At 43.7% G+C, this 13,004-nt stretch overlaps 1 protein-coding gene across 4 annotated transcripts in view; it reads left to right on the forward strand.

The window, feature by feature from the left end:
* The window catches only part of LOC120027752 (5'-AMP-activated protein kinase subunit gamma-1-like), a 79,033-nt gene that overhangs the window by 39,314 nt on the left and 26,715 nt on the right, over positions 1-13,004 (forward strand). For all 4 annotated transcript variants that reach the window (XR_005473340.1, XM_038972765.1, XM_038972766.1 and 1 more), the window contains exon 4: positions 1,022-1,131. Coding sequence is in view for 3 of the 4 variants with exons in the window: in XM_038972765.1 (XP_038828693.1) it covers positions 1,022-1,131 (110 nt within the window). In the remaining variant the exon portion in view is untranslated. The remainder of the gene's footprint in view (positions 1-1,021; positions 1,132-13,004) is intronic.

Genomic DNA, 13,004 nt, shown 5'->3' on the forward strand with positions numbered 1-13,004 from the left:
ATATACCTTTTTAAATTCAAGTCCTTTGAGCAGAGAGGTGATATCAGACACTAAGGATATCACACACAACGATGTGGAGATTTTGTATGAAAATGCCTGGAACTACTTCCCCATTGTATACTGAAAAAAAATATATAAATGCAACAATTTCAATGATTTTAGTGAGTTACAGTTCATATAAGAAAATCGGTCAATTGAAATAAATTCAGTTGGCCCTAATCTATGGATTTCACATGACTGTGCAAGGGCGCAGCCATGGGTGTGCCTGGGAGGGCTGGCACACCCACTGGGGAGCAAGGCCCAGCCAATCAGAATGTGTTTTTTTCCCACAAAAGAGCTTTATTACAGACAGAAATACTTCTGTTTCATCTGTCCGGCTGGCTGGTTTCAGACGATCCTGCAGGTGAAGAAGCCGAATGTGGAGGTCCTGGGCTGGTGTGGTTACATGTGGTCTGCGGTTGAGGCCGGGTGGACAGCAACCTTGGTGGCCATTCCTGCATTCAGCATGCCAATTGCACGCTCCCTCAACTTGAGACATCTGTGGCGTTGTGTGACACAGCTGCACATTTTAGTGGCCTTTTATTGTCCCCGGCACAAGGCGCACCTGTGTAATGATGCTGTTTAATCAGCTTCTTGGTATGCCACACCTGTCAGGTGGATTGATTATCTTGGCAAAGGAGAAATGCTCACTAACAGGTATGTAAACACATTTTGTGCACAATATTTTTAGAGAAATACGCACAGAAAGCTTACGAGACACTTCTGGGGTCTTATTTTAGCTCATGAAACATGGGACCAACACTTTACATGTTGCTTTTATATATATATATATTTCCCCCCCCCCCCCCCCCCCCCCAAAGAGATTATGCCACAGATGTGCATAGGGCAAACCATGACTCAGTGAACCCCTTTTTATTTTCTCATTACTGGTCAAAGCACATTGTCGTATAACTTTTTTCCTGTTTTGGATACTTTTTGAATATTTTCCAGTAAGAAAGTATAATATATGCTTTACTTTCAGCTGTTGAAGAATCCGAAAGGGATATCTACATGCGCTTTATGAAGTCACACAAGTGCTACGACATTGTTCCTACCAGCTCCAAGCTCGTGGTTTTTGACACTACTCTACAAGTAAGTGCTCCGTCTATTAAACATCTCATACTGTATAAAGACGTCTGACACAAGAAGTCACGCAACATTGTGCTGTAGTCCTTACTGACATAATGTTCCATCTATACAAGTGGTCAGTAGGAAACTTATGCGTTCGTTGTTTTATCGACTGCAGTAACTTCAAACACAATTGCCTTTTGGCTTTAGCCATGATACCTATATCTGGTTACTAATTGATCTGCTTTATTAAACAGGTAAACTCTGTTATGGCCTTGGTTTGAAAAGTTGTACACATGTCTCTATGCAGTATTTAACTGCAGCACAAACATTAGCTGGATACTTACATTTTTTTTTTGTTGATATTAAAACATAACCTGGAGACTTACTACTCTAGACAGAATAGACTATGATATCTTCTCTTTTTAAAAGTCTATATTTCAGATCCTCTCTCTTGACGCTTGTAATACTTTAAAACCCATAGTAACCCCATCCCACTGTCCTGTCTTTAGAAAAAAATGCTTTTGTGTGACCTTGTCTCGATTTAAAAAGCTCTACATTTTAATCTGGGGAAGAGGGTTCTCTCTGATCCACCATGTCTCTCAGGGGTCTCATCCTGCCACGGGACATGCAACACTTCAGTCTACACCAAATAAACATTATTTAAAAATTCATCACCCAACTACAACCAGTGAAAACAAGCAGCCGTTAAAAGGCTTTAATAAAACAACTAGAGTCGTGGCCAAAGTTTTTGAGAATGACATAAATATTAATTTTCACAAAGTCTGCTGCCTCAGTTTGTATGATGACAATTTGCATATCAGATGAATTGCAAAGTCCCTCTTTGCCATGCAAATGAACTGAATCCCCCCCCAAAACATTTCACTGCATTTCAGCCCTGCCACAAAAGGACAAGCTGACATCATGTCAGTGATTCTCTCGTTAACACAGGTGTGATTGTTGACGAGGACAAGGCTGGAGATCACTCTGTTATGCTGATTGAGTTCGAATAACAGACTGGAAGCTTCAAAAGGAGGGTGGTGCTTGTATTCCTTGTTCTTCCTGTCAACAATGGTTACCTGCACGTTCCATCATCATGGCTTTGCACAAAAAGGGCTTCACAGGCAAGGATATTGCTGCCAGTAAGATTGCACCTAAATCAACCATTTACCGGATCTTCAAGGAGAGCGGTTCAATTGCGGTGAAGAAGGCTTCAGGGCGCCCAAGAAAGTCCAGCAAGCGCCAGGACCGTCTCCTAAAGTTGATTCAGCTGCGGGATCGGGGCACCACCAGTACAGAGCTTGCTCAGGAATGGCAGCAGGCAGGTGTGAGTGCATCTGCACGCACAGTGAGGTGAAGACTTTTGGAGGATGGCCTGGTGTCAAAAAAAGCAGCAAAGAAGCCACGTCTCTCCAGGAAAAACATCAGGGACAGACTGATATTATGCAAAAGGTACAGGGATTGGACTGCTGAGGACTGGGGTAAAGTCATTTTCTCTGAATCCCCTTTCCTATTGTTTGGGGCATCCGGAAAAAAGCTTGTCCGGAGAAGATTAGGTGAGCGCTACCATCAGTCCTGTGTCATGCCAACAGTAAAGCATCATGAGACCATTCATGTGTGGGGGTTGCTTCTCAGCCAAGGGAGTGGGCTCACTCACAATTTTTCCTAGGAACACAGCCATGAATAAAGAATGGTACCAACACATCCTTCGAGAGCAGCTTCTCCCAACCATCGAGGAACAGTTTGGTGACGAACAATGCCTTTTTCAGCATGATGGAGCACTTTGCCATATATCGCTGACAAAGGTGATTTGAGATGTTGACTCGGGTTGATTACTTACAGTTGAAGTCGGAAGTTTACATACACTTAGGTTGGAGTCATTTAAACTCGTTTTTCAACCACTCCACAAATTTCTTGTTAAAAAAACTATTTTTGGCAAGTCGCAAGACATCTCCTTTGTGCATGACACAAGTAATTTTTCCAACAATTGTTTAGACAGATTATTTGATTTATTATTCACTGTCTCAATTCGTGGGTCAGAAGTTCAATATACACTAAGTTGGCTGTGCCTTTTAAACAGCTTGGAAAATCCAGAGAATGATGTCATGGCTTTTGAAGCTTCTGATAGGCTAATTGACATCATTTGAGTCAATTGGAGGTGTACCTGTGGATGTATTTCAAGGCCTACCTTCAAACTCAGTGCCTCTTTGCTTGACATCATGCGAAAATCAAAATAAAGCAACCAAGACCTCAGAAAATAAATTGTGGACCTCCACAAGTCTGGTTTATCCTTGGGAGCATTTTCCAAATGCCTGAAGTTACCACGTTAATCTGTACAAACAATAGTATGCAAGTATAAACACCATGGGACCACACAGCCGTCATACTGCTCAGGAAGGAGATGCGTTCTGTCTCCTAGAGATGAACGTGCGAAAAGTGCAAATCAATCCCAGAACAGCAGCAAAGGACCGTGTGAAGATGCTGGAGGAAACGGGTACAAAAGTATCTATAGCCACAGTAAAACGAGTCCTATATCGACATAACCTGAAAGGCCTCTCAGCAAGGAAGAAGCCACTGCTCAAAACCCTGCATAAAAAAGCCAGACTACGGTTTGCAACTGCACATGGGGACAAAGATCGTACTTTTTGGAGAAATGTCCTCTGTTCTGATGAAACACAGAAATATAACTTTTTCACCATAATGACAATTTATGTTTGGAGGAAAAAGGGGGAAGCTTGCAAGCCGAAGAACACCATCCCAACCGTGAAGCACGGGGGTGGCAGCATTATGTTGTCAGGGTGCTTTGCTGCAGGAGGGACTGGTGCACTTCACAAAATAGATGGCATCATGAGGTAGGAAAATGATGTGGATCTATTGAAGCAACATCTCAAGACATCAGTCAGGAAGTTTAAGCTTGGTCGCAAATGGGTCTTCCAAATGAACCCCAAGCATACTTCAAAAGTTGTGGCAAAATGGCTTAAGGACAACAATGTCAAGGTATTGGAGTGGCCATCACAAAGCCCTGACCTCAATCCCATTGAAAATTTGTGGGCAGAACTGAAAAAGCGTGTGTGAGCAAGGAGGCCTACAAACCTGACTCAGTTACACCAGCTCTGTCAGGAGTAATGGGCCAAAATTCACCCAACTTATTGTGGGAAGCTTGTGGACGGCTACCCAAAACGTTTGACCCAAGTGAAACAATTTAAAGGCAATGCTACCAAATACTAATTGAGTGTAATGTAAACTTCTGACCCACTGGGAATGTGATGAAAGAAATAAAAGCTGAAAGAAATAATTCTCGCTACTATTATTCTGACATTTCACATTCTTAAAATAAAGTCGTGATCCTAACTGACTTAAGATGGGGAATTTTTACTCGGATTAAATGTAGGTATTTGTGAAACTGAGTTTAAATGTATTTGGCTTAGTTGTATGTAAACTTCCGACATATGCCAACCAGAAGCCATGGATTACAGGCAAGATCTAAATGCTAGAGCTGCCGCTTTCAAGGAGCCGGACACTAATCTGGACCCTTATAAGAAATCCCGCTATGCCTTCAGATGAACCATCAAACAAGCAAAGCGTCAATACAGGAATAAGATTAAATCCTACTACACCGGCTTTGACGCTCGTCCGATGTGGCAGGGCTTGAACTATTACAGACTACAAAGGGAAACCCAGACGCGAGCTGCCCATTGATGTGAGCCTACCAGACGAGCCAAATGCCTTTTATGCTCGCTTCAATAAAATAAACACTGCACTCACAGCATGCACGAGAGCACCAGCTGTTCTGGATGACGGTGTGATACTCACAGCGGTTACCGAGAGCGTTAAGACCTTTTTAAACAGGTCAACATTCACAAAGCCGTGGGGCCAGATGGATTACCAGGATGTGTACTCATAGCATGTGCGGACCAACTGGCAAGTCTTCACTGACATTTTCAACCTCTCCCTGTCTGAGTCTGTAATACCTACATGTTCCAAGCAGACCACCATAGTTCCTGTGGAAGTGACGGTAACCTGCCTAAATGATTACCGCCCGTAGCACTCACGTTGGTAGCCATGAAGTGCTTCGTAAGGCTTGTCATGGCTCACATCAACAATTCTCCCGGATACCCTAGACATACTCCAATTCGCATACCGCCCCAACAGATCCACAGATGACTCAATCGCACTCCACACTGCCCTTTCCCACCTGGACAAAAGGAACACCTATGTAAGAATGCTGTTCATTGACTACAGCTCAGCGTTCAACACCATCGTACTCTCGATGCTCGTCACTAAGCTAAGGACCCTGGGACTAAACACCTCCCTCTGCAACTGGGTCCTGGACTTCCTGACGGGCCACCCCCAGGACCTAAGGGTAGGCAACCACACGTCTGCCACGCTGATCCTCAACACTGGGGCCCATCATGGGTGTGTACTTAGTCCCCTACTGTACTCCTTGTTCACCCACGACTGCGTGGCCAAACACGACTCCAACACCATTAAGTTTGCTGACGACACAACAGTGATAGGCCTGATCACCGACAACGATGAGACCGCCTTTAGCGAGGAGGTCAGAGAACTGGCCGTGTGGTGCCAGAACAACAACCTCTCCCTGAATGTGAGCAAGACAAAGGAGCTGATCGTGGACTACAGGAGAAGGCGGGCCGAACAGGCCCCTATTAACATCGACAGGGCTGTAGTGGAGCATGTTGAGAGCTTCAAGTTCCTTGGTGTCCACATCACCAACGAACTATCATGGTCCAAGCAAACCAAGACAGTTGTGAAGAGGGCAAGACAACACCTTTCCTCCCCCAGGAGACTGAAAAGATTTGGCATGAGTCCCCAGATCCTCAAGAAGTTCTATAGCTGCACCATCGAGAGCATCCTGACTGACCGGTTGCATCACCGCCTGGTATGGCAACTGGTCGGCATCTGACTGTAAGGCGCTACAGAGGGTAGTGTGTACGGCCCAGTATTTCACTTGGGCCAAGCTGCCTGCCATCAGGACCTATATGATAGGCGGTGTCAGAGGAAAGCCCATAAAATTGTCAGATTCCAGTCACTCAAGTTATAGACTGTTTTCTCTGCTACCACACGGCAAGCGGTAGCGGAGCGCCATGTGTATGACTAAAAGGCTCCTTAACATCTTCTACCCCCGGTCGTTGCCCCAGATCAAATAGTTAGTTCTCGTAGTAGTAACAACGCATATGCCGCCTGAAACACCTCAGCTAGTGGTTCTGCATAGCCAAACACAAACAGGTGTTGGTGGGGATGCTGCCAGATAATGGCTAGAGTAGGAGTGTGTGTGTTGTAGAGAGAAGGTGGCGATACAGCACAAAGTCCCAGCGGAGGGTAGCTGTACTACATCCAGTCTGAGGTTCCTTTCAGTCTTTCTGGATGGCGATGTATTTATTAGACGTGTCACTAATCCTTATGAAGGACTTCGTGGCAGAGGTTACTCAACCTGTCAGCAGCCGATATGCCAGTTAAATAATTGGTGAAATGTTGCTTGATTATAAATTAAGGTTAATATCAGTAGTGGATAGGTGCTCAATATATACAATCGGTATCCTATAACGATATTTATCACCAGCGCGATGGTAACACATTTACCTTTTAGATTAGACGACCGGAGTTCGAATCAGACAGCATCATGATTCATGAAAGCTTATTCTGCTCATTATAATACATTGATTTAGTTTCGGTATCAACCTAACTTTTCTTATGATTTTGTTTGCAGAGCATACAGGCTGGCAGTTTATCGGCAGTTCACCCTATGGGCACGAGGGGGAATTGGACGAGGTGTGTGTGTCATTTCTTCCATAAGCCGCGCATACCCAGAAGCAAAGGCATTGAATAAAAGTTTGAATAAAACCAGTTTATTTAGTAAATCTAGCCTAACTGAAGTCATAGACATAATGCATGCGCCTTATATAAAAAATTATATTTGTTAGCTTGTCCACTATAACAGGTTCAAGTGTAACCAGATAAACTTGCTTTGAAGATAACTATTTTCAGTGTGCACTAATCCCATGTCCCTGTCATTAAAGTAATAACTTCAACTAGATTTGGCTCCATCTAATGGAATGGTAACTACACTGTGCAGGTAGTTGGAGTCAAAGTAGACTATAATAATGTCGTTTTAGCATACACCTTTATCCAACGTGAACTGGGTACATGGTAGTGGAAACAGATCAGAGAAACAGGATTACAATGTTGATATCATGGATGGTTAGTCCTTGCATTTATATCTGTCTATGAAATTTGAGTGGTTACATTTCTCCAGCCCCATCCCTCAGTTTTTCACCGAAAGAGGAGCAGGGAGACACTTTGTTTCTACTGCTGATTGCCACTTTAAGAAGTTAAAATGCAGATAATCCACAAATATGTTACATATACTATAAAAATGTCCCATCACTCAGACAGTTTTGAATACACAGCATCCAGCACAGCAATCAATCAAATGTAATTTACAAAAGTCCTTTTTACATCAAAATAATAACCACAGTGGTTATAGAGGGTGCAAATGTCAGTTGGCTTTTCATAGCTGAGCATTCATAGGTTGAGAGCGAGAGAGTCGAAACAGCAGGACCGCGACAAGGTAGCACATCCATTGAAACGGGTAAAAAAATCTGCGGGAAAAACAGTTCCACTCCGATTCCCTTTTATGGATGGCTGATCTCTCTGTCAGCTCCATCTGTGGCGTATAGGGGCAGGACTCGGTTGTATACTGATAGTCGTGAGCGCAATGTATCTGGGCCCCTGGCTCTTTAGTGATGGTCCCGGTGGACCACTTCTCCACCGCAGCACAGGAACACTGGCACACAGGGGTCAGTTTGGCATGCTGTACTAACCATTCTTTCCTGTTGGTAGAAAACAATTGAGGCATCTGTTAGGCTATAGTTATATTCAAGAATCACTGCATATACTTGAAATTAACAACAGCCTTAGACATGACATGGATTTGCATGTACCTCCTCTGCCTCCTGAACAGTCTCCTCCAAGATGAAAACATTTTCAGGGTTTACAAATGTGTTAAGACAACTGAACCCAAATACACTGCTCAAAAATAAAGAACACTTAAACAACACAATGTAACTCCAAGTCAATCACACTTCTGTGAAATCAAACTGTCCACTTAGGAAGCAACACTGATTGACAATAAATTTCACATGCTGTTGTGCAAATGGAATAGACAACAGGTGGAAATTATAGGCAATTAGCAAGACACCCCAAATAAAAGAGTGGTTCTGCAGGTGGTGACCACAGACCACTTCTCAGTTCCTATGCTTCCTGGCTGATGTTTTGGTCACTTTTGAATGCTGGCGGTGCTTTCACTCTAGTGGTAGCATGAGACGGAGTCTACAACCCACACAAGTGGCTCAGGTAGTGCAGTTCATCCAGGATGGCACATCAATGCGAGCTGTGGCAAAAAGATTTGCTGTGTCTGTCAGCGTAGTGTCCAGAGCATGGAGGCGCTACCAGGAGACAGGCCAGTACATCAGGAGACGTGGAGGAGGCCGTAGGAGGGCAACAACCCAGCAGCAGGACCGCTACCTCCGCCTTTGTGCAAGGAGGAGCACTGCCAGAGCCCTGCAAAATGACCTCCAGCAGGCCGCAAATGTGCATTTGTCTGCTCAAACGTTCAGAAACAGACTCCGAGGGTGGTATGAGGGCCCGACGTCCACAGGTGGGGGTTGTGCTTACAGCCCAACACCCGGCAGGATGTTTGGCATTTGCCAGAGAACACCAAGATTGTCAAATTCGCCACTGGCGCCCTGTGCTCTTCACAGATGAAAGCAGGTTCACACTGAGCCCGTGACAGACGTGACAGAGTCTGGAGACGCCGTGGAGAACGTTCTGCTGCCTGCAACATCCTCCAGCATGACCGGTTTGGCGGTGGGTCAGTCATGGTGTGGGGTGGCATTTCTTTGGGGGGCCGCACAGCCCTCCATGTGCTCGCCAGAGGTAGCCTGACTGCCATTAGGTACTGAGATGAGATCCTCAGACCCCTTGTGAGACCATATGCTGGTGCGGTTGGCCCTGGGTTCCTCCTAATGCAAGACAATGCTAGACCTCATGTGGCTGGAGTGTGTCAGCAGTTCCTGCAAGAGGAAGGCATTGATGCTATGGACTGGCCCGCCCGTTCCCCAGACCTGAATCCAATTGAGCACATCTGGGACATCATGTCTCGCTCCATCCACCAATTCCACGTTGCACCACAGACTGTCCAGGAGTTGGCGGATGCTTTAGTCCAGGTCTGGGAGGAGATCCCTCAGGAGACCATCCGCCACCTCATCAGGAGAATGCCCAGGCGTTGTAGGGAGGTCATACAGGCACGTGGAGGCCACACACACTACTGAGCCTCATTTTGACTTGTTTTAAGGTCATTACATCAAAGTTGGATCAGCCTGTAGTGTGGTTTTCCACTTTCATTTTGAGTGTGACTCCAAATCCAGACCTCCATGGGTTGATAAATTATCACTGGAAATCAAATTTTTGTGTGATTTTGTTGTCAGCACATTCAACTTTGTAAAGAAAAAAGTATTTAATAAGAATATTTCATTCATTCAGATCTAGGATGTGTTATTTTAGTGTTCCCTTTATTTTTTGAGCAGTGTATATCAGTTGGCATTAACAAGCTTCTCTCGTATGCTTTGTCACACACACACACACGGCAAAACACTTCAAACGCAATTAGTTACCTTCAACTAGTTGCAACAAAGTTGTCCAGTGTCTAACGCTAGCCTAGTCAACAGTCATGACCGGTTAAAGTTACCTCAGGCTCCATTGCATTGACTCGCGTTGCCACCTCCGTTCAGTCGCTTTTGCTTGACTCAAGTCAGCGATGTTGATGATTGGTCGGTAACCCCTACATTTGACATTTGAGGGTTATGGTGGAGGCGCAAGCAGAGGGCTTCAACGTAGGTCTATGACTCCTTTCTATTCGGAAACTCCCGGTTGCCGCGTGGAAAGTGTCCTTCATCGCGAAGTGCTGTCTGCAGATTCTGCTAGTTCGAGCTGGCACGTCCTTCCTCTTCAGGACATGGAGCCACTTCAAAAGTTGTGGGTCCTTAGACTGGATGGTAGTTTACCTAGGGATTTTTTGGGGGGAGCCAATTCATACAGCCTGGCGCTATACAATTCATGTTTGAATTTCTACTTGTTCGTTGCAATCTTCGTTATCCGCACCTAACCGTACTCTCTTCGATTCACTCTCCGTGCGAAAACTCAATTCCACAGACAATATGCTGATTCCTGCCAGTGACGCACTGGTGTTAGTCGTTACTTTGGCAATTAAAATGGCGCAGACCATAGCTCAAATAAACCTGGTTGACGATCAAAATACTAAATATAGAGATGTGCATTTAACATGACATGTTTAGTATTAGTGGTTTGAATACATTTCTTTGCTTAGATTTACTTCCCAAAGTGTTTCCATTCCCCTTTTAAGACAGTTTACTATGTAATCATATTGGATGATGACCAGTGGTGTAAAGTCATTTTTTGGGGGTATCTGTACATTTTTATATTTGACTACTTTTACTTCACTAAATTCCTAAAGAAAATAATGCACTTTTTACTCCATACATTTTCCCTGACACCCAAATGTACTCATATTTTGAATGCTTAGCAGCACAGGAAAATGGTCTACTTCACACACTTATCAAGAGAACATCCCTACTGCCTCTGATCTGGCGGACTCACTATCCACATGCTTTTGTTTGTAAATTATCTGAGTGTTGGAGCGTGCCCTTGGCTATCCGTAAATAAAAAAACAAAGGGGTGCCGTCTGGCTTGCTTAATATAAGGAATTTGAAATGATTTATACTTTTACTTTTGATACTTAAGTATATTTAAAACCAAATACGTTTGGACTTTTACTCAAGTTGGATTTTACTGGGTGACTTTCTTCTTTTTACTTTTACTCAAGTATGACAATTGGGTACTTTTTCCACCACTGATAAACAACCTACCTATGGCAGCTATTAGTCTATTGTGCAAGTCGGCTTGGTTGGTTGCTGTGTCTCCTTGCTCCCTGTGTCACTCGCTCACAGTACGGCCCCTCTCTCGCTTTAACGGGCGGAGGGAGAGAGCGATGACGCTCTATCAGCTCCGTTTAATAAAGTAGCTTAAAATATATTTTTCTGCTGCTTCCCTCACTGATCAGAGTCTGGATTGGTCCCCCCCGGCTGGGGAAAAAAAGTAAAAAATTTGATTGCTTGTTCTATTGCCAACATGACTTATTTAGTGTCAAATGTGGATTTAAAAAATGCTGTAAATATAAGGGCAGGTGTGCTTGACCTTAAATATAAAATATTTCTAAATTATTTTATAGGCCTAGTTAAAGGAACTATTGGATATAAGAGCAACTTACCAACATTACGACCAGGAATAAGAATTTCCCGAAGCGGATCCTCTGTTTGGACTGCGACCCAAAACAACGGCGCCGCAGACGGAGCCATCTTCTGGTCAGGCTCCGTAGATTGGCACATCGCTCACCGCTCCAGAGTATACTACTCGCCAATGTCCAGTCTCTTGACAACCAGGTAGATGAAATTCGAGCAACGGTTGCCTTCCAGAGAGACATCAGAGATTGTAACATTCTCTGTTTCACGGAAACATGGCTCACTCGGGATACGTTATCAGAATCGGTACAGCCACCCGGTTTCTTCACACATCTCGCCGACAGAAACAAACATCTCTCTGGTAAGAAGGGCGGGAGTGTATGCCTTATGATTAACGAGTCGTGGTGTGATCATAACAACATACAGGAACTCAAGTCCTTTTGTTCACCTGACCTAGAATTCCTTACAATCAAATGCCGACGGCTTTATCTACCAAGAGAATTCTCTTCGATTATAATCACAGCTGTATATATCCTCCCCCTTCCCCCAAGCAGACACCTCGATGGCCCTGAAAGAACTTCATTTGACACTATGTAAACTGGAAACCACATCCTGAGGCTGCATTTATTGTAGCTGGGGATGTTAACTTCTTCTGGCTGCAATCCCGTTAACGGGATGAAATAACAAAGTGCCAGTGAAAGTGCAGGGTTCCAAATTCAAAAAAACAAATCTCATTAATTCCTCAGACATACATGTGTCTTACACCATTTTACAGGTAATCTTGTTAGTCCCACCAAAGTGTCTGATTTCAAATATGCTTTTCAGCGAAAGCACTACAAACGATTGTTAGGTCACACCAAACCACAATAAGCACAGCCATTTTTCCAGCGAAATAAAGCAGAAATAGAGATAAAATTAATCACTAACCTTTGATCTTCATCAGATGACACTCATAGGACTTCATGTTACACAATACATGTATGTTTTGTTTGATAAAGTTTATATCAAATCTGAGTTTACATTGGCGCGTTACATTCGCTAGTTCCAAAAACATCCAGTGATTTTTGCATAGCCACATCGTTTCAACAGAAATACTCATCATAAATGTAGATGATAATACAAGTTATACACATGGAATTATAGATGTACCTCTCCTTAATGCAACCGCCGTCAGATTTATAAAACAACTTCACGGAAAAAGCAAACCATGCAATAATCTGAGACGGAGCTCAGAACAATAGTCAAATTAGCCGCCATGTTGGAGTGAACAGAAACCAGAAATTACATGATAAATATTCCCTTTGATCTTCATCAGAATGCACTCCCAGGAGTCCCAGTTCCACAATAAATGCTTGATTTGTTCGATAATGTCCGTTATTTATGTCCAATTAGCTACTTTGGTTAGCGCGTTTGGTAAACAATTCCGAAGTGCGTTCACTAAAACCTGACGAAATGTCCAAAAGTTCCGTAACAGTCAGTAGAAACATGTCAAACAATGTATTGAATCAATCTTTAGAATGTTAACATACATCTTGAATAACGTTCCAACCGGAGAATTAA

Source organism: Salvelinus namaycush, chromosome 33 (genome assembly GCF_016432855.1).
Source record: "Salvelinus namaycush isolate Seneca chromosome 33, SaNama_1.0, whole genome shotgun sequence".
Classification (NCBI taxonomy): Eukaryota; Metazoa; Chordata; class Actinopteri; order Salmoniformes; family Salmonidae; genus Salvelinus; species Salvelinus namaycush.